This window comes from Brachyhypopomus gauderio, chromosome 12 (assembly GCF_052324685.1).
Source record: "Brachyhypopomus gauderio isolate BG-103 chromosome 12, BGAUD_0.2, whole genome shotgun sequence".
NCBI classification, from domain to species: domain Eukaryota; kingdom Metazoa; phylum Chordata; class Actinopteri; order Gymnotiformes; family Hypopomidae; genus Brachyhypopomus; species Brachyhypopomus gauderio.
The window spans coordinates 8,711,051-8,732,692 of NC_135222.1; the positions used below are offsets into that span (position 1 = coordinate 8,711,051).

Sequence of the window (21,642 nt, forward strand, 5' to 3'; positions counted from 1 at the left end):
ACACAGCGGTGACACCGATGCGTATAAAAACTCCAGCATCACTGCAGTGATGGAAATATCCGGACAGTGGAGGCCCTGTGGTCAGGAAATATCCACTGCTGAATGGGACGGGATGGGACAGGGGTGCAGGATACCGAAACATCGCATGGCCGCGCCCCACTGTGCAATGGCCTTTTCTGACTGCTGAGTTTCCGAAACACAGTTCAAAGTCATACTGGTTTTGTAGCTGGTTAAATTCTGCACCTGCAAAGCTATCATTTGACACGACATGATGGAGCCATCCGTTTTGTTCCGAGAGAAAGGGCAAATGTTCGACCATGCGCACACGGAGGACAAACTAAAACACTGAAGCCTTGTTTGGTCAGTTATCTGTCCCGAAAGGGGCCACTTCTGACGCAAAAGGCACATGGCTAATACTGGCTATTGCTTTCAGTGGCTACACTGTGTGTGCGTGCGTGTCTTAGTCTCAAGTGGGACTCCCCCCAGTGACGCACAAACAGCTTCGCAAGCTTTCTTCAAGTTAGGAGCACAATACAAATGACGACATGACATCTGTCGTTCACTGATGGTCCCACTTGTGCTTCACAGTAAGCACAAAGAAAAGGGAGCTAGTAATCAAAACACCCAGTTTATACGTGGAACACCCCTGTATTGTAGAAGGTATAGTGATACACAAGCTGCATCTTAAAGATGGTAAAGTCTAAACTGAACTGGTAGCTCGGCGTACGATGGGCTACAAGTCTTTTGTGGCTAGCTGGCCTAATAGAGCATATGGGGTGGTGGGTGGGGAGGAAATAAACCTTCTATGCTTGCAGTTCAGTTACCAAGACATTCTCATGTCATACAGGACATTTGAAGGACATCCCTCTTTTTTTTTTTTTTATTATACATATAAAACACGAGGCCATATCAAACTAGTGATGAAAGGCCAAGCAATGGTAACAGGAGACCACGTGGTCGGAGGAATGAAACCTGTCAGAATGAGCACGGAGACATTTGGTTTCATGCAGTCGAAGTGATTACACCAACAAGCAGGACCTGTTCTCACGTCAGCATTGAGGGACAATCTTAAAACGTGCAAACAATGGCATGCAAGCATGTACCACGACTGAAAGAAGAAAAAGATTCCACAGAGGGGCAGCGATTTAAACTGCCTTATTGACCTACAATCTCAAAGAAGAATAGTCTAAGAAAACCTCAAATCACTTAAAATTAAGAAAATGTCATAACCAATAAACTGAAATGTAAACAGTTATAATACACCCACCCTCCCCCCCCCAAAAAAAAACAAACCCCACCACTTAACCCCATTCTAGGCCATGACCAGTAAGGTAAATAGAACAGAACAACCTAAATGAGCAAATCCTTCACTTGTGTCTGAATGTACCCTTCGCTAACGTCAGGGATTACAGAACCGTTAAGAACTCACACTCTTACTCAAGGTCCTTCAGGCGCTTTCCTGTCCAGCAATCTCTTTTCTTTCTAGGAACACATGAAGCCCGAGCCGCAGTGGAAAGTGGAACGACGTAAACAGACGCGACATACTCACATTGCCGTGGTTAATGAAGTCATGCTTCCTGGCTATCCGATTGGCTTCCTCCTCTCCCCCGGTGATGCGGACGGCCCATGTGTTAGTGTAGACCTGCTCTCCTCGGGACGGCGTCACCCCAGAAGTCAGGACGGTGAGCAGCGTTGTAAGCAGCAGGGGGCCCAGCTGCGGATCCATCAGAGAGGGTGGAGGTCACGGAGGCGAGGGAGGGAGGGGAGACTCAGCAGTTCCTGATGTGACACGACCCCTCAATGGGACCCCCTTCTGTCGGGAGCGAGGAACCCGGGGCGCATGAAGTTGGGCAGGGCAGCGGAGGAGGGCGAGGTGGAGTCAGCAAAGATGTGAGGTCACCTGGTAGAGGAGAGAGAGGGAACGATCCAGAATGAGTCATCCAATCACCAGTAGACACCACGGAGGGACCATGTTTCAGTCCATAAATGACTTATGAGACTAGGGCAGCAACTGCAATTCCACTTTAGACATATGCAGCACCTCTTTTCAGTGCGCTTAGGTGATGAATGTTAACCAAAACCCCAGCTAATTAAACAGCATGGCATTTTGGATCAATGCAGCTTACCATTTTGTTCGTAATATGGTTCCAGAAAGCATCAATGTACTACACCAAACCAACAAACAAAAATTATAATCAGCGGTTATCGCATGAGCAGTTTCAAGGTGTTTTTCTGCCCAAATCTGGAGGTGCTAAACGAAACTGGCATAATGGCATGCCACCCATTATACACAAGCCATGTTCTGTGCACGCCTACAAACAAAACAAATTGCTGTAGATGCTTATGGTAGTTGCAATGAATTTGGCCCTACTTTTCTGTACAACGGTCATCATTCGCTATTTGTCTACAGTGTGTCTAAGTAGGTTAACGAGGCCGGCCGGGGGGGCAGGGGGACGCAGAGATGATTTGGCACTGGGCACAAACACCCTAATTGCTTAAACCTGCCTGTGCTTCAGTAGACAAGTCAGCCAGCACAAACCCTGATGAAAGACAGACTGCAAAGGCAAACTTTAAAGATTTATATTCTGAAGACCTTCGCCTGCGTCTCGCGAGCATGTCTACAGAGTCGGACCTGATTATGTACCAAAGTTGATGATTCGCTGGAAGTGGAGTATCTGTAAGCATCGACTCCGATGCCGTCACCTCACGGTCGACATTCAGGATGCAGCAAATGAGGCAACGACGTCATCTACATGCAAGGAAAATAAAGGCAGAGGGATGCAAGGAACCCTTCAAAAGGGGGTGAAGAAAGGAAAGATCACAAAGAACCCTGTGATCACACATGATCAAAGTAGCAGTTACACATAGACTTGGATTGGTGAAGAGTCAGTGATCATGTCACTGCATTGGGGCCCCGTTTTACTTACGTGAGCTCTAACTTTGGCATGCGGGGTGCTTAAACAGCCAAGAGCACCACATACCCATATTAAAATGTCATTTTTTGAATTAAACCAAATTTAAAAAAAAAGGGATGGCTTGTTATACAAGGACATCCAAAAATTGTTGTGAAACCTTTTCTTCCTTCCCATATAATAAAAGCAGCGTCTCTTATCTCTACAATCAGATAGCCGATCAGATAGATTTCTGCCACTCCCTGCACCAAACGGCAGATGATGAGGGAAAGTACAGAGAACCCTGTAGGCAGACAGGTTCACTTCGTGTTCTTTTGTGCTAATTCTGGCCCTGGTGTCCACTATTCTCATAAAGCAGGTCAAAACACTAAGGCGGAAATCTAGACTTAACAGAATCGGCATTCACAGAGTTCACGAAACTTCATTGACAGCTTAACTGCTCTTAGCTCAATTACCCCGAAACCTTCCTGATAAAGGGAAACATGGTGAAAGTTAGATATGCCCCCCCCCCATTGTAGGTAGTGACAAAGTGGTTGTTTAACTTCTCAAAAAAAGTTCTCGTGCTGTTCCTGCCCACTGCCTGCAAAATGAGCTGCTTTTTGTTATTTGTCCATTGGGACTGCCTGGGACATAGAAGTACAGCCTTTACTGGCACAATGTCAAAAGAATGCAGCTATATTTATGCCTTTGCATGGGTCCTGCTCAAGCCCTACCTGTTCTGCTACTATTCAGCGCTCGCACACAATCAGCGTGACAGAAGGGGAAAAAAGCTCTCGTTATAGACTGTGAAGTACAACAGGAAACCTGTGCAAAAGAATCAGAGAAAGGACAAGCGCTTAAAAAGGACCAGCCATGGTTTCCATGTTTTTTGCACTGCTAACTTAATGGTACAGATATGGAATGGAAATGGAACAATATAACAGTTACCGGTAATCCTTTTTTATTAATAAAGCTCAGTAACAGTACAAATGGTCAAATATTATGCTTAATTATCCAACTTTGATTAACCTTTGTTTATTAAAACATCCAGTAACTGTCACTAATAACAATAGTTATAGTCCTAACTAGTGATTAACTTCAAACATTTGTTAAATTCATAAAGAACATGAAGGCTAACTACAGTATTGAAGGTTGTGGAGCGAAGATTGCCGCAATTCCAACTTCATTCTGAGCTCGACGTACCTGAATCTCAATTTTGTGTAAAGGTCACGCATAATCTGTAAATTCTACATCTAGCACAACTTAAGCTTTTTACTGAGAGTAACTTCAAATACTAAATCTTTTTTTAGTAACACATTTTTCAGTGCTGGTATTTTGACATCGTACTTATACTACACAGGACTAAATGATCAGAAAAAGTTCAAAGTCCCCAGCAAACAGATCGCTGCAAGTCGATGATAACGTACAGAATTAAGAAGCATTTACAAGGGCAATGGGACTACGAGAAGGAAAAAAAAACATGGCCAGATGTTGCCATTTCAACAAACCAGCAGGAAGCTGGCTGAAATTTCCCTCAACCCATGAGCAACTTCCATAAGATTGCTGGCCTACTACAATGGAGAAGGCAAATGGACCACCATGAAGAAAATCTACAAGACAGTTAGCCAGCTGTTCCATTATTGAGCACATAGTTCATTCGCTGATCATTCATTAAGATCTTAATGTTGCCTCATTGCAGAACATTTATACTTTGTCATACCATCACAATTTCTCCCTCACCTATAGGCTACAAACAAACACTTCAAACAATATTGGCAAGACAAATTAGTAACTTTCAAAGATTAGACAAATTCCCCAAGAATGGCAAGACTTAAAATAACACACTGACGCACATGGAAAAAAAAAAAGTGCATATGCAATTTGTGTAGAATGGCATGTGAAAAAGCAACATTCTACTTCTCTTGCAACCCGACTACATTTAGATCACCAAGACCAAACTAAAATAAAACTTCATTATTCAGTTTAACTCAGGCATGTTTGTTAGACCTAAGCCTATTAGCTTAATGAAATTACCACGTCTCTTTGCTTTTGACAAAAATGAGGAGTGATTACTCTGATCAGTGGTGTATGGTGATAATTTAAAATTATTAGTACACTTCAGCAGTCGTATCAGACACTGCTGACATCAATTTGTCAGGCTCTCAAAGTCTTACAGGATTCAACAAGAATATCAGTGACTGGTCAGAACACTGCGTAAATTGCTTATCATCACATTTATTTTATTGGTGATTAACAATGTTTTGGAGTTATGCAGCAAGCATGGAATGAACCTCATTAATTGCAGTCACTCATGATTTGAATGTATATTTCTGGCAAATATCAAATCAGTTTGGAAAAACTACATCTACAATACTCCAAAACAGCTTTGTACAGATTAAGGTGTAAATAGAATTAATGTAATCTTACATGAGCAACAGAAAGGAATAAAGGGAGTGGAGACTCTGCCAGAACAATGACACAAAGTCTGATTATCCTTAATACAATCATAATGCTTCCTTGTCACAAGATCATTAACACAGCCATCACTACCCAAGAAAGACTAGCCATGGTACGTCTACTTCATTTCAGCACTCTCATGTACTGACACACACTAGTATCATATACAAGTTCAGGAGGTTAAGAACAAATCACTAGTTCAGTGAACTTTGGCACAATTCATCCCGAGTTAAACATTCCAGAACAATAATACAGCCCCCATAAGCGTTAATTGGAAAATTAAGAAAATACTCACGTCTGTGTGAAATGTTTAGCTCGAACCCAGTCCGAGGCACAAACGAGACAGAGGTGTACACCTTCTTCCACATGCTTTTAAAGCAGCGCTGACACTGATTCAGAAGTACACCCACTCCCGTGACATCACCTGCGCTCCAGCTACTACAAAAGCCCGAGTAGCCTACAGCTTTGACGGACTCGGAACAACTTTTTACATTTTTAAGGAGGACTAGGGAGTAAATTTATTTTTTCCACGTCAATATAAAGAATGACGTAACGCCAATGTCTCAAAAACAAACAAGCCACATTTAAGCTGAAAACGGACTCCCTTTTTCCAGTCAAGACTGGTTCACAGTCCGAAACACTACCAGTTTTCCAAAAACCTCAATATCAGGAAGCTAAACAGGAGGCAGGAACAATGCCGTCAGATAATTTCCTTTTCCATTTTTTTCAATTCGGTCTAAGGCGAAAACATTTTTACTCGTACTGGATGTGAACAAAAAAAAATCAGTCGAAATGAAAAAGGCAAAAATACCAATTTGTTTAAGTCCACACTGCAGGGGAGGCGACGGTTAAACATTACTGCTTCATAACACCAGATGTTTAGAGCCAGTGCTTTTGTCAAAATGCAAAAGGAGTTATGATTAAATTCGAAGAGAAGCTTCGGACCGAGTTTAACATGTTATATAATGTAGTACTGATGGTATCAACTGCAACGCTTCAAAAAAAAAAGTTAAGACTTACTTGCAAATCAACAAAACTCAGTTAACTAACGTTACTCACGGTCACTTGGGTAGGTTAGCTGACTTACCTGGATGGATTTATCCCTGCACACGTTTTAACTTGAGATTACCGTCAAATTAGTCCTGGTTTGGCTCAACATAAACACTTCAGCACAAGTCTAATTAAACATTCAGTTAAAGATGATATCTACCCCTAGACCACCGGGGCAGTTAAAACACCTCTCGTAGTGTTGGGGAATAAACAAGACGTCGATTCAGAAGTTTGACTCGAGACCTTGGAGCTCCAGCGAGTGTGTTTAGTTTCACCAACCCAAACGTAAACGTACCGTGGTTTCCGACGGCATTTAGTCCGCTCGAAGTACCGGGCTACACAGAGACACCCCCCTTTCCCCCCTGGACACCACAGGAAAGTCTCTGGCCCCGTGTGTGTCCCCCCACCCGACTCTGGTGAGGTTGTCCTCGGTGTGACTGGGGTCTCCTGGACGTCCTGGGAACAGCTTCCCCAACAAGAGTCGGTCACACCAGTCACAGCTGCATGGTGTCGCAACTGTACGCTCGTCTCAAGTGGGAGCCAGACGGTGAGGCGATACTAGAGCAAGACTATAAAATAATAATAAAATAAAATGACAGCTACGGACCACGGGGCTCCACGGACCGCCCGGATACGTCCTGCCTCGTCCGTTATCTGGCCGCCGTCGCTTCACAACTCCACACACACGCGTCTACTGTACGACGGGGGGAAACTTTGCGACAGCTTCGGCGGCTCCGTCTCACGTTCTGCGGAGCGGGGACAACGCGGTGCCTCGTTTTCAGCGAGCCGCCGTCTGAGCGACACGCCAACATCGCCGCCGACACATATTAAAGCGCCTGAAAACGGCGAGTGTGAAAAAAATGAACGAGAGAAAAATAAGCCTCCCCCTCCGCGGCAAGTACGGAGGTCCACGCGCGGCTCCTCAGGAAATACGTCATGCGCGCGAGCAGACGGACGACATTTGGACACGCCCACTAACGCTAAATCGATTTTCTTGCGCCACCTACTGGCTCGACAAATACAATTCACTTTTGTAAAACTTACAAAAAGGCATTCTTTATTTGATCTCCAGACGATATTTTTTGTCATCATGTGTTAGAATTATAATACAATATAATGTAAATACCAGTATAATTGTTATTGGGGAGGTTATAAGGATACTTTGAGGAGAGAGAGAGAAAAAAACTTACACCACTCAGTAGTCGTCAGATGAAGGTAACCATACCCAGAAGACTACAAAAACAGGGCAAATTGGCTTCTCTCGGTCGTCAAATAAACCACACCTGACTCAATCAACTACTTGGAAGTGAATAAGTCTGTTAAATAGGAACTGGTGGATAAGTAAAGGTACTGAACGCCAGTCCACACTGCCCAGTATGGTTTCAAGTCTCCTATGGTCTGGCACACCTAATCTAGCTCACAAGGAACTTGATAATTAGCTGATGAGCTGGTTCAGAGACCTTCAATCCTCCTCCCGGAGAGCTGCAGAGTACTACAGAATTTAGTTACAGCCCACATCTAAGACCTTTGAGAAAATTTTGCTGAATATGCTGTTTGGGCTGGAGCTAATGAAACGTTATTCATTATTTTGGGCATTGTTTTAGTCCAAAAATAATAAAAGTAATTCATAACAATTTATAAAAACGATTTCCATATTTCTTCTTTTGAAGTGTATAATTCCCAGGTTGTAGAGAACCTGTGCAAGCTGGACAGGAATTCTGGATATAGCACCGCTGGGAATTTTACATCCTTGATCACCTGTGCATAGCAAAGATGGCTATAAATTCCACAGGTATAAACACTATATTTAGCTTTTTATCAACCACAGAGTAATACATAATGTGGTAAATGTATTAGTGTGCCATTCCAGCAGGTACAAAAAGTAACACTTGGTAAAAGAGGTGAAAAGAAAATGGCTGCTATACTCTCAAAACCCTGCAGTGTCCTTTCTGTTCACCTTTCCCAAAGTTTCTCTCATCTGAACAAATGAAAAATGCTTCAGTTTTTCCATATTGATTTTTAATGAAAAAAATGTAAGAATTTATTAAAGTACAGCAAGTAAATATGAAAGAGTTAGACTTTTGGTGTTTATAATAAAGGCAAGAGAGTATATAGTAAAAACAATGGCCATGGTCTGAAGCTGTCAGCAAACCATACCGAAGGGGCTTCGTTTCTCCCTGTGAACACAAATACATTATTGGTTAGAAATGCACTAGTACAGTTATTAATACTAATTTTCTGAACCTCAAAGTGCTAAAAGTACAACAAAAAATGCAGAAAATAAGGTTGGTGTTTTGCTTTTTCAAAAGCAGTTTTTGTTTGAAGGATCAACTTTTAAAACAATTAAAATCACTAGTAAAAATGCAGAGATCCATAGGCTACAGACTGATTACTGACTGACAGTTAGCAGTCAGCCATTTACCATAATACTGACTGTTCCTTTTCATACACATGTCCTGGTACTTTGAGGTGGAGTGCTCCTTTAAAATGGCTCGGTGCAATTCCTGGGTGAAATTCATAGGAACTGTGACTGACCTCTGTGTCCGAGCATCAGGTCGCCTTCGTATTGTGCCATGCTCAGCGCCTGCTTCTGCTCACTGCTCAGCTCTTCCCATTGCTCCTCTGTGACGGCACTTGCCTGCTCAGGGTTAAGCCAGGACAGCTGAGTTGCACTGAACACCACCTTTAAAAAGAACATAGACTGTGTGAAATGGACTCATTCAGTTTCGGATTGCAAATGCATGCAGTAGTTCCCTACATAATAATTCACTGGTATAGCTCAGGCTGGTATTCAGAACATGTAAAACTCTTACAGCCATCTTTCTTGGGGGTATCAGTGCTATGGCTGATGGAGTCAGTCCTTCAATTTGTTCCCTTACAAGAGAAGACACCACCATGTCCTCCAGTCCAGCTGAGGACAGAGGACTTGTCATCATTACATTTGCATTAGGTGAAATGAACCCTCAAGTAAACCTATAACGAATCACTACTTTCTTATTACCTTCATTTGAAGGAGTTTGTTCTGGTGTCCACAATATGGCCATGGTGATGTGATAAAAATGATCTTTTACCTGCCAGAGTCCCAATCTCAGTGAAGACCTCAGTGCCCCAGGTGCTAACTGGGCCAAAGCCCAGAGGGTTGGCAAGTCTGCCTGTCAAAGCCTTAGCCTGCTCCTCGGAGCATGGCAGTACCATCTCCCTCAGGAACGAAGCTGCCACACTAAAACACACAAAGCCCGTAGGATTACGTGACAGACTTGGGAGATCCAGTCACCAAATTCCTCTGGTTCGGGATCTTCCCCTGACCTAAGATGGGTAGGGTGTAGGCGGGAGATTTCTGCAGTGTTGAAGCCACAAAGCAGGTGGCCAAGAGAAACCAGTTCTACCACTCCAAGGTCTTCTGGCTTCTGTTTCCAATGTCGCATGACTCCTTGTAGAGCTGCTCTCATCTGGTAAACACAGTGCCAATTGCTGATTTAAATAGGCCTTTTAAGACAAGGAGTTTTGAATACATCTACCCATAATGCCAAAGAAGGCACCAAATACAGCTACACAGGCATGTCCTAAAATCAAAGCAGCAAATATATTTTTGTATTCAAATGAAGTTTGTTATTCAGTTCTTTTTTAATTGGAGTCGTTTTCTTAATCAAAACGTAAGCATTGAAAGCAAAGGTAATTTTTCTTGTTTCTCACTACAAATAAGTGATCACAAATATAAATCTTTGCAAGGCAAAGATACATCCGTAGATCTGGTCTTGCTTATTTCAAAAAAGCTTCTCAAGGCCATTCTAAAAATAACGCTACAGTGGGAAGGTTTATCTACATGATCTTTGACAGGAAAACCGAGAGCATGGGGCTACAGTGTAAAACTCACTTTCTTTGATTTCCACTCATTAAAGCTTCCAAGATGAGCCACCACAGCCAAGTTCGACATGTTGGCAGCCTGCAGCTCCCTCTCGCCCATCTCAGTCACGATGCAGCCCAGCTCAAGAAGCTGTTCTGGCCTGAGTGTCTTCACGGGCTTATAAATCTGCAAGAGAAATCCCCACCCCAACTACTGATCAGGAGTATTCAGCCCAGTTGTAAAAGCACAGATAAAAAGACTTTAGACTTTTGTCAAAAAAGGATTGTCAGTGGGAAAGGTCCAACGTTTTGGCCAGGTTTCATCTGCATTTCATCTGAGGGGTTTTAGCGGACCCACCGGCCTGAGTTCCTCCCACAGCGCCCCACGCTGCTCCGAATCGAGCGTGCTATCCTGACCAAAGAACTCTGTGCATTCCTCTAGCTCCTTTTTCTTCATGCGTCCCAGCTGGTACCAGTGCCAGGCTGAGGGGAAGGTCCCTCTGACGTCCGCGCAGCTCGGGGTCGGCACTGGCGAACGCAAGCAGGGTGAGTCACTGGCACGTAAAGGTCACACAAATTATTGTCCTATTAAGTGCCATAACCCGTAACAGACGGCATAGGCTGAGGCCATAAACATGCCTCACCTCGTCTCGTCCACCTCCGCCCCTTGATGATCTTGTGAACGAAGCTGTAGATCTTGTCTTTAAGTCCTTTCAGGTCAGTACACGCTTTACCAAGCGCGGTATTTTTCCACTGCAACTGACTCTGCAGAACCTGCTCGACCGTGTCTTTGCCTAAATCATCCTAATAGAAACATGCCCTTCAACGCAGTGTGAGAACACAGACCACTTTAACTTTGGTGATAAACCTTGGCTGTCAAGTGATTTTTTTTTCTTCTCCTCTTCTTACCAGAGGCAGAGATCGTATCTGCTGGGGAGACAAGGCAAACACCAGCCGTCCTATGTGCTCCACGTCTCCTATCGTCCATTGCTTTGTGTCTCTATGGCGGGAAAGAGTAATTACATCACAGCCAAGACAAATAATGCATCCATGCCGACAACACGCTACTCTCTAGCCAGTCATTTTGAATTTGCTGCTAGCATGTTTCACCCTAGGCTAGCGTAATCAATACTGTATTGTGTTTGACAGTGAAAGATAGAGACCTACCCCAACATTCTCTTGTCTGTAAGCAGGGCAGCCACTTCTCTAAAGGAGTCGGATGGCACACAATACTGTCTCACATCTTCCAGTCGCAACTTCAGGGCCTCCCTGTCCACCCGTGCCAGTGTCTCGTCGTCCAGGAAAAGCAAGAGGGGACCCAGCATGTCCATGGAAGCTCCAGAGAGATGGTCCTCAGAAATACCCTAATGGAGTTGCAAATGATAGAAGTGTATAGAATCAATTTAATTAAGCCTTAGTGAACAATATCAATTCTTTCTCTCAGGTACATTCATGCATTAAACAGTATGCTTTTGAGTGAAATAGATATTGAAAAACCTGTTCATGAATTTTAATGAATATTTCAATACTTTCACCAATTACATATAAACTTTTGAAACTCTGCCCAATTTCCTCATTTCGGCCCATTACTCTTACAAGAACATCAATAGCTTTCTCGGCCAAGGCCATCTGCTTGTGTCGTGGAAGCCACAGGAAATCAATAAAGTGGCGTCGAATGTGATTCAGGATGGCCATGAGTGAGGTGTTGGACAGACGTTCGATCATCGTCACTCTGTAAAACAACACATGACAGTAAGGGCGAGGAGGAGGAGGAGGAGGAGGACGAGGGCGTGACGACGGATCTGGCTGAGAGGGACAGCAGAGCTTAGGCTTACGGTAATCCCGCAGTGACCGAAGGACCGAAGCTATTGAGATCCACATTCGGTATTGCCCTAATCTCCTCCACTGTACATTTCCTCTGTTGAAACAAAATTGGTTAGATCCTGTTTGTTTATTTTTCAAAGCATTTAACATATTGAATCAGGTTATTTGTATATAGAATACTTATTTAGATTTAAAAAACTGTTTAAACAGGCTACCGTATGGCTGACAAGTAGCTAATGAAGAACTCTACAGTAAGACACAAAACATAATGGACTATTTGTTTGTTATTTACTGGCAAACTTGAATGTGAACTTTCAGCAGTGTCATTTGTTACAAACAGTACTTTGGCTATGCAGCAGAGTTTGTCTTGGCATAGCAATTAGAAAAACAGCAGGGGCAAGTGGATCTAAGGGTTGAGAATGTCTGACATGCATCTTGTACGTTCTCACCAATGCTGGCGTCAGTCCTCCTGGAAGCTCGGCGATAAACTGCAGCAGTTCAGAAAACCCCGACTCGTTGGCCCAAAGTCGCAACGTAATGCAACTCATACCGCTTGCAATGCGACCCAAATGTCTGAAAGAATGCATCGTGATAAGACCTAAAATAACCGTTTGTGTTCTGATACTGGGGCATATGCATAGAAGAATTCACTGAATAGGCAAAATGTACTTCATAGCATTAATGGTTAACCAGACCACAGGCTTTTTATGAGGTACGAGTGATGTCACTTACACCACTGCGTCTCTTGTAATGTTTCCAGACTGCTGAATCATACTGAACAGTAGTTGAGCCTGTTGAATGAAAAACTCGAGCAGTTGGACAGCAGTCAAGACCGAATGCGATACAACTTTGGCTAAGATAGAATCACTTTAATGCCGCCATTACTAATTCATATCCCCATGTGGAAGCTATTGTACTACAGTGAGACCAATTTGTTTGATGGCAGCTGAGAGGCACGTCGTATTAATTTACTGAAAAGCTCATCCGAAGCATAACCAATGAGCCAATGAAAAAAAAAGTGTGACGTCAGCTTTGTATGGCCCAGCTCGACCAATAAGAGTTCAGGTTTGTAGAATAATTATTTACAACAAATCGGGGAAAAGGCACAGCAAACCAATTGTTTGTTACCTGCTGAGGTGTCCATCGCATGTTCCTGTACAGAGAGAGGTTATGCCTAATTCTGTGTCCGTCGAGTTCTGTGGCCAGTGTTTTCAAAGGAATGACTGGTAAAAGGCACTGAAGGTACAGGGTGATGTTTGCGGATAAATGCACCAGAGCCTTCAGACCAAAAGCACACATAAGTTAACCTACATGTGGGCTCCTATATTAAACAATCAAAGGTCAATTACATGAGCAATGTGATATGGAATCAAATAAGGACTTAGAAGAACAGGTAAGAATTGTCCATGGTGTTTGTGTTTAGATCTGACACCTGTTCCAGAGCGCTATGCACCATTGCCCGATGGGCAGGCTGCAGATCAGTCAGCAGAGAGCTCCAGCAATCACAGTCAAGGCTTTCCACTGATTCAGGAACAGTCATGGTTCTAAGGAAGGTAGGAGCCAAACCCGGAAACAAAGGCCTGAGCCGGCACAGTGTGTTGGCACTGATCTAAACAAGAAAAGCCAAATAAATACAAGGCGATCTGACTGAATACACTTTGCATGGATCCTATGACACAACTTACATTTGCTTCTTGGGATATTTTGTCCAAAATTTGGAAGGCCTGCGATGGAAAGAGGAGGGAATGGTTAAATGAAATGAACTACTTTGAGTTTGTTTGCTTACCTGTTCCTTACCTGCGCATACCTGTGCAGGTGGAACCGTGGGTGTACCAGGCAGAGTGTAGAGTTCCAACAGCTCTGCTGAGGACAGCGACAGCAGGAACGAGACACCCAGCTGGGGTAACACTCCATGCAGAGAGGCCAGTAACGGTGAAGGGATGTTGCTGGCATTCAGAGATGTAAAGGTAACGCCCAGCCAATGAGAAATCTGCAAACAAGCGAAGCTGTGCATGACAACTCTTGCTAAAGTAACAACAGTCAACAGCTGCAACAAAATACTTAACAAATATACAGGATATATATATATATATATATATATATATATATATATATATATATATATATATATATATATATATATATATATATATATATATATAAACCCTCACCCTGCCATTGCTGCTCACATGGCCTTCGGAAACACATTTTGCAAGCTGCAGCCACAGGGCAGGTGAGACGGGTGTTGTAGTTAGGAAGCGGTGTAACTCCTCTGAATTCAGGTAACACATTAGGATACCTAGCCTGTAACAGAGTAATATGTTATCCAACTGTCATATGCCTGTCAAACACTGCAGTTTGGAGACATGAATTACCTCATTATTACATCACTTGTAAGATTCTTCCTTTTGCTGAACAGAGTACGAAGCACATGGCGCCCTCTTGTGGCATCCAAGCTGCTATTTGCCAACAAGTCCACCAGGGGGCTGAGCTGTGGGATACACCTTTCAAATGTTAATCAGTTTTTATTGGACAATGTTGTGTATACAGTATACAGGTGTGTGGAACTGACCTGATGGGATGTCAGCTGCTGGAAATGGCTGACAGGGAGATGTGGGAGCAGAGGCAGAATGGAGGTGAGGAAGTATGGTGGCCAGGAAGGAACATCTCCTACCACATTTGACTGTAAGAGGCGTTTTGCAAAAGCTCGCTTCTGAAAAGACTTCATCTCAGAGCTGTGATCACGAATAGCGATCAACCTGAAACAGTGCGGAGAACGTCAAATACATGAAGTCGTCTGTCAAGTAGATATCTACAGAATATCAGGATGTCTCCATACTGCCTCTCCACTCACACACTGTCATTGGTCATCAGAGATGCTGGGAGGCCCATTATGTCAGACACAGCCATGTATGGTATGAACTGCGAGAGGTCAACAAATAATTCTGGCGTGACACGTGGGAATTTGTGGATGAATGCCGCAGTCATAGTCTCCATAGCCTCCTGTTCTTTTGGTGAAGTCTTTGGATCACCACAAAGAGGACAAAGAACAGCAACGCATAGTGCAACGGCAGGAAGAGACATTTTCATGGGAATGAAAGCATGAACATGGCAACATCACCAGGAATCATGTGTAAATGCATCATTCTGCCAGCTGGCCGAGCACCTGTATCATCTCCTCTTGTATCTGGTCCCAGGTCTGATGGATGTGGGACAGGAACCTTTGCACTGCGTCCTTTTCTGCAGACAGCACAAGAGTGCGTATCCTCTCACCCGGCATCCGCATATATTCCTAGACAAGATATCAAACGTAACGTATGATTGTGAATTGGCACAAAGACAGCACTCTCTGCATGTCTTCTAACAAAACAGTAGTTGATTCTCAGGTGATTCTCAAGTGAAGGATGAATGTTTTGAAACGTCAAGAAGGGTCTGGTGTGCAATGACATTTTTAAAGCCTTTAATCCTACAAACCAATCGGTCTATTGCAGACATGGTTTAAGAAAACAAATATTTACTGCACATTAAAGTCTCAGTTCAAAATATTTAAGTGGTTAAGTGAACATGTAGTGGCTACTTAAATTTTGCACTAGAGTATGAAACTGCTATACATATCTAGTAAATGTAATAATCTGTTGCTATTCCCATGTCATTTCTGACTCCCTTATGAACAGTTAGCTCTACCTGCATTAGAAATCTCAGTGCAGTGGAGTTATCTTCCTTCTGAATGAGATCCCACAGGACGGGCTGTTGTTGAAGGGAGAAAAAAAGTATGAATATGAATATACCACCACATGGAGACCTTCAAGGAAGACAAGGAGAAAAATAAACTACAGTAATTATATAGATCAGAATGCCCTTACGCTAAAACACCCTAGGAGATCCTCCTTGAGAGCAGGATTTCGCTCTCGTTTGAGGAAGACGCTAACCGTCTGGAGCATGCTGTCAGACGCGCCCGGCCTCAGAGTCGCCCAGAAGGAGGCGTTGTCCAGGAGACTGGACAGAAGGATGGCTTGGCCGAGGCCCTGGCGCACCTCCTGCCCTCTGTCCTCCGGTTCAGCAGACAGCCCCACCACAAAGTCCAGCAAGCGGAGCACGTAGCTTACGGTGGCCAGCCAGCCCATGCGTTCGTCTGCGACGCGCTCGCACAGGCTGAGCTTGTACAAAGCCTCCTGCAGGATAGGTATAGGGTTCCTGCAGAGCTGCGATGTGTCAAAGTCATATGGGGCGGGTAACATGTCGAACAGCTGCTGGAGGACACACTGTCTCTGTTCCGCGCCGCTACAGTATCCTGACAGCGAGGGCTGCACACGAACCAGCATGAGGTAGTGAGTCATGTTCTTGCAGATATAATCCCTCAGGCCTGCTGTGTCACCACAGAGCCCAAGGATGCTCGGGTTAGCTAAATGTTCCACTGTCCATGTTGAGAAGTTGCAGAGCCTGTCTTTGGAGGTTTGGGAGTCTGTGGGCAGGACTTTAGAGCAGTAGTCTGCTGCCCAGCCATTGCGGGGCAAAGATGAGGATGAATTGCCACACAAGGCGGAAATCAACACAGAATTGTTGGGCAGAAAACACCTCCTGAAGTCGTGGGCACTCAGAGAGCCAGTACTAAGCAATGCTAAGCAGTCCTCAGATGCATCACTTGTAGAACTTCCAGAAACATCCATGGAAAGCTGAAGGCAAAGGTCATCAATGCTTGACTGGTTGGGGAAATAGTAATCCTTGGTCATAGCAGCCTGACGAAAAAAAAACAGTTTTAATACACTTAGCAGACAAACAAAAACAAACATTTGTAAAGAAAGATGCTTTCTTTTCAAACAAACATAATTTGACAGTCTAGACAATCTCCTGTAATACCTGATGGGCTCTCTGGAGCCAGAAGGAGGAGTTGGCACAAACTGTACTATTGAACTCTTGTGCAAAGAATTCACTGCACACATGCACCCACAGAAAGTCCTCCTCCGCAGCAGAGAGATACCACGCTGCATTAGAGCAGCTAGCATGCAGGTCAGGCACGACGTGGCCAGCCTCGGGGTCCAATGTGGCCTCATTCCCGTCGAAAAGTGTACAGTAGAGAAAGACAGTGAAGTTCGAAACTCCGGTGAGTCCAGGTATAGAGGCATTGCACGCAGCCTCCAAGATTTCTGCTGAGACTGAAAGGTCTGTGTCTGTTAGACTATGGTCTGCTGGCCAAGGACGGAGAAGTCTAGATCTTTTAGGTGAGGGCTCACGTCTTGTATTGTTGTTTTCTTCCTCCGAAGACCCACAGAACATGAAAGATGGCCTACTTGGTAAACCTTGTGAGGTGAATCCCATAGCTTGAGCATTCCATGTTAGATTATGTCGAATGCCCCTGTGTGACAAAGTTCATTAGAAAATGTATACAGATATATTCAAATTATGCTAATTAAAAATAACAACAATACAACAAAAATATTACCACAAAATCAATTGTCTCAGGTCACCTACAGAAACAAAGAAAGTGGAAACATTAATGAGTCAGCTGCATATTGATACAAATCACTGATAATTGCAGAGGGCTGACTATGAATTGGAGGAAACAGAAAGGGATCTTTATACAATCGAGCCGAGTGTAATCGCATAGCTGGGCACATAATGCCAAGGGTATATAGTTACTGGCATCAACAAAAGGGTGGGTGGATTATCCAGACCATAGGATTTAGAGTGACAAAGATCTACCCAATATGACCTTTGTGATTTCAGGTGCTCAGCAGCATGTGTCAATACTGAACATGCTAACTTTTAAAGTAACGTACAACCAAATGTTCTATAAAATATATTGTTTTGAAGGCGAGTTATATTTATCTCACTGGTTAGATACAAAAAAATTATTCAACTGGAAACGTAGGAGTAAACTTGCCCACGGAGCATCTTCCCGGGTGACTGGACACTGGCTCCCCCACCATGCTCTCCAGATCATCCAGCAGTGCCGTGGTCATCCGCGAGACCTTCCTCTTCAGGTTACCGTACACGGTGCTGCCCACTCTGTGCAGGAGTCCGTGTCTGAGGCCATCAAGGCCCTGGAGGAGGGCAGGGTTGCGCTCAGCAAACTGCACTGCCTTCTCTCCAGCATTGGACCTCGACAGGGCCTGCAGGAGCATGGTTTGCATGGAGCTAAGACTCCCCACATCCTGGGACAGATTACTCGAGTGCAGGTTCTCCTCATGCAGGAGCTCAGGGGGAATGCTGAATGGCTTCAAGCGTCCCGTGGAGGCAGAGCCGTCCCTGTGGTCACTCGTGACACTTACGGGGTGCACGCTCACCACGGGTTTCCAGTTCCTCGTCTCTAAAAATGTAAGGAGCTGCTGCAGCCAGCTCAGGTTGAAAGTGCAATCGTTTCGCCCTTTCAGGACACAGATAAATCCCTGGAGACCTGCAATGGCTTGGCCATAGGTCCCACTGACAAGAGCTTGCAGGGCAGTGTCAAGTAAGGCACTGATGGTCTTCCAGTTCTGGGACACAAACGTAAGGATGGGTCTCTGCGGCTGCCTCTCTATAAAGGTCAGGACACTCTGCACCAGACCAAGTAGTCCGTCCCAGTGTGGACTGCCTCTCAGAGAGAGGAAGAGGTCCTGAATCTTGATGCTTGGCCTGGGAGGAACCCTCCCTTCCCACTGTCCAAATGGCGCTCCACCGTCAGACTGAAAGAAAGAATACAACAAATTCTCCCAAAATTGCTCATCGCTAAATGGCTCCTGGCGATCATCCAGCTCAGCACTCATCTCCTGGAGGTACATGGAAATGTTGTAGAGAAATCCTGAGAGTCTGTTCTGATCAAGGGGTTTGTTAAAAGGCGGGAGGCCAATGCCCTGCTTAGGCAAAAGTCCAAGAGATTTAAGGCCTCCAACAATACTCCTCAGGACCGAATGGATTTGATTATCCTGGCTTCTCTCTGGAGGCAATCGGTCTCTGCGTGGGTGCCAGTCTGCACCTTTCTGCCATATTTCAACCAGTTCTTTCAAAATGATGTCTCTTTGTTCCTCTCTCTTGCTTCCTAGAATGCAATATTTATACACAAAATCTACACATTGAAGACTGATCAAGTTTAAAACCATTACTGTGACAGTATGCAATCACACATATTTCACACAAGCACACAATATTGCCCTCACCTCCAGAAATCGCTGCCACTTTACCCAGGAGGATGATCAAGCACATCAAAATTTCAAATGTTCCCATTCTGAGAGCCATGCCTTAGCCCTGGGTCAGTATGTGTGAAGTCACATCGCGGTCCCTTAGAGAGATCACCTGTGACAGAAGCTGCGTGAGACTCTTGGGAGTAAAATGTCTGAGTGCGGAGTGGACATAAAATGTTAAAAACCTACTGTCACTTGACTACACTTTCACAGAGAGGGAGCAGACAGCTATACCTTTGTCTGCAGTTTTCAAAGTTCTCACGTACAACAGGTGTTACACATTATCGAATGTAAATCTATATATATGTAACATCAAAAAGATATTTTTGTTCAACTAAAAATACTAACCAAACAAACTATATTAAAATGGACTGAATCCTTTATTGAAAGAAAATCAGTTTTTTAAAACGTAAAGCCTTTTGCAGTACTTACATGCAGTGGAAATGCACTTAATCCAAAAGAATTCTCATGAAAGTATGAAAATGTGCTTCTAAATGAAAAAACTTAAATGGGCTGCTCCCTCTCACTCTCTGTCTCTCTCTCTCTCTCTCTCTCACACACACACACACACACCTTCTGTCAGCGAGTGGCACTTTTTCTAACTCTTCCCCCTCCTGGTCTTTGAGATTCAATTGGATGCAGAAGAGCTTCGGGTTTCAGCGCCATCATTTCAGTACACGCCAACTGGCTGTTTTCTGGAGGGCACGGATAAGGGCTCGCGGGTGAAATATGAGCAATACCGAGGATCTCCGAGGAGTTCTATAACAGAATGACATTATGATGATTAACTCCAACACTTTGGGAAAATAAATAAATAGATTTCCTACAGTGTTTGCGATTAAAAGTATTATAAAATTATGATTCTCATTATTCAATATTGTTTTTAAAATATCTCTTGGCGTTGCACATTTTGTCTGTTTTGGAAAGGGCTCAGCTAGGGCGATGCCTTTTACAAATTATATTCTTTTACATTAACAATGCTATTATGCAGTTTATTGAAATAAGGTTGGGTTAGCAAACTGCTCAAAGTGCGGCTAAACTGATACGATTAGGCTACCTTGTCATCTTTTCTCAGTTCATCAGACGTAACGTCAATTCATGGGACCTATAACTTATAAGTTTTGGACAATGTCCTTGAATGTACTTCTTCACGCACAAGAGTGCCAGTGGGTCTCCCGACAGCTGTCAGCGACAGAAAGCGCCTCTCCAAGTCCCCAGCATCAGACAATCAGGCCCTTCACTAGAGTTTATCATCATCGCGCCCATGTCGGAGCTCCGTCTGCGTCTCCGGAAACCTGAGCCGAACAAGTGAAAGGACCAGCGCTGCGTCCCCACAAACCTTCGATTCTGTGGCGGTGTCGCCCGCAGCGGAACAATAACTTCCTCTTCTATTATTGATGCTTCGGGGAGCTGCTCTCGCTGCGCGGCGTGGGGCTCGGTTGGCAGCAGGAATATTAAATGAGAAACTTTACTCTCCCTGCCTTCGCATAACTTCGCTAACAATAAGGCTTAAAATGGAATGAAAAAAAATCACCTCTTAAACGTTGTGTTTTCCAAAACGTATACCCGATGAGATTACACACTGGCATTGGCAAAAAAAAAAATCTAATGAAAATTATTACAATTCCTACCTTAAAAGGTAAATAGCCCCAAAAGCGTGAACTCGCTACACTTGCTATTGGAAACACAAGGGTGCACAGTGAGCAACTCTATACCTCATCTGCTGCCATGCATAGTTTGTCTCATCCATGCTCTGTGTCTTCATCAGGGATCAACTCTTGGCCGTGGGGGTGCTGGTGAATTGATATGTTTGTATTTTTTGGATCACTCTCAACCCAGCAGTGACATGTCGTGTACAAAGGTCCACAGTATTGCTGTTTTGTATTGTATGCTCATTTTAGTGCAAATCCTCCCATGCCACTGCCATGTCATGGTTTGTGTTCACCACGCAAATAGTTGTATCATCGATGTTTCTGTGATCAAAGACTGACCAATGACACCAGTGGCTGACACTCAACTGCATGACACGCAAGGTCTACCTATAAAATGCACCTAGAAGATATGGACACTCAAGTGGCTGGTGGGTGCAGGACCAAGATAAGTATTTAATAGTGTGGATGATGTTTGTAACTTGGGAAAAATTATGTATGTAATTGCATTAGCCTAGAGCATAACTACAATTACATCATTAAGAGAAAGCTGGTCTCAGCATTTTTTTTAATTTACATCCACTGTGTCTGAAACATCTTTATCTGAAACCAATCAATTTCCTGCTTTCGTCACTTTGGCGTTACACACTGATGTTGGTTGTTGTTTTGTTTTTGTTAACAATTGGTTGGCTGCTTCAACTCAAACCTCCGACCCTGAGAAATATTACATCTTGTGATACACCTTAACACATACTGTAATCAGTGATGTCA

At 43.9% G+C, this 21,642-nt stretch overlaps 2 protein-coding genes and 1 long non-coding RNA gene across 8 annotated transcripts in view; 1 reads left to right on the forward strand and 2 right to left on the reverse strand.

Moving 5' to 3' along the window:
- furina (furin (paired basic amino acid cleaving enzyme) a) overlaps positions 1-7,738 on the reverse strand; it is a 65,629-nt gene extending 57,891 nt beyond the window's left edge. The window contains exons 1-2 of one of the 5 annotated variants that reach the window (XM_077024860.1): positions 7,589-7,738; positions 1,550-1,900 (exon numbers count right to left, since the gene is read on the reverse strand). In XM_077024860.1, the coding sequence (XP_076880975.1) occupies positions 1,550-1,726 (177 nt within the window). In that variant the 5' untranslated portion in view covers positions 1,727-1,900; positions 7,589-7,738. The other 4 variants (XM_077024862.1, XM_077024858.1, XM_077024861.1 and 1 more) reach the window with 4 other exon arrangements.
- Positions 7,739-8,449: 711 nt separating this feature from the next.
- LOC143528927 (stereocilin) lies at positions 8,450-20,658 on the reverse strand. The gene is made up of 31 exons (XM_077024863.1): positions 20,280-20,658; positions 19,796-19,981; positions 19,199-19,334; positions 17,947-19,080; positions 17,506-17,530; positions 16,923-17,418; positions 15,929-16,801; positions 15,750-15,812; positions 15,232-15,357; positions 14,920-15,086; positions 14,638-14,824; positions 14,441-14,556; positions 14,237-14,369; positions 13,873-14,055; positions 13,751-13,789; positions 13,498-13,674; positions 13,194-13,343; positions 12,798-12,856; positions 12,515-12,638; positions 12,077-12,159; positions 11,838-11,973; positions 11,409-11,605; positions 11,151-11,241; positions 10,886-11,045; positions 10,600-10,769; positions 10,273-10,428; positions 9,705-9,847; positions 9,470-9,618; positions 9,212-9,309; positions 8,934-9,081; positions 8,450-8,575 (listed from the first exon to the last, which is right to left on the reverse strand). The coding sequence occupies exons 3-31, from the start codon at positions 19,275-19,277 to the stop codon at positions 8,487-8,489; spliced, it is 5,751 nt and encodes a 1,916-aa protein (XP_076880978.1). The 5' UTR covers positions 19,278-19,334; positions 19,796-19,981; positions 20,280-20,658; the 3' UTR covers positions 8,450-8,486.
- LOC143528929 (uncharacterized) lies at positions 13,169-15,899 on the forward strand. 2 transcript variants are annotated; one of them, XR_013134553.1, is made up of 4 exons: positions 13,169-13,307; positions 13,489-13,618; positions 13,881-14,032; positions 14,485-15,899. It is a non-coding gene; the product is annotated as an uncharacterized LOC143528929 (long non-coding RNA). The 2 variants fall into 2 exon arrangements; XR_013134552.1 differs by having other exon boundaries at positions 14,616-15,899.
- Positions 20,659-21,642: the final 984 nt, after the last annotated feature.

Bases quoted from the DNA above. Each gene is read 5' to 3' on its own strand.
- LOC143528927 (XM_077024863.1), bottom strand. From the start codon at position 19,277: ATGGCTCTCAGAATGGGAACATTTGAAATTTTGATGTGCTTGATCATC. The intron at 14,056-14,236 runs GTGAGGGTTTAT...GCTTGTTTGCAG, and splicing joins ATGTGAGCAGCAATGGCAGG to ATTTCTCATTGGCTGGGCGT. The intron at 13,790-13,872 runs GTATGCGCAGGT...TTTCCATCGCAG, and splicing joins CCACGGTTCCACCTGCACAG to GCCTTCCAAATTTTGGACAA.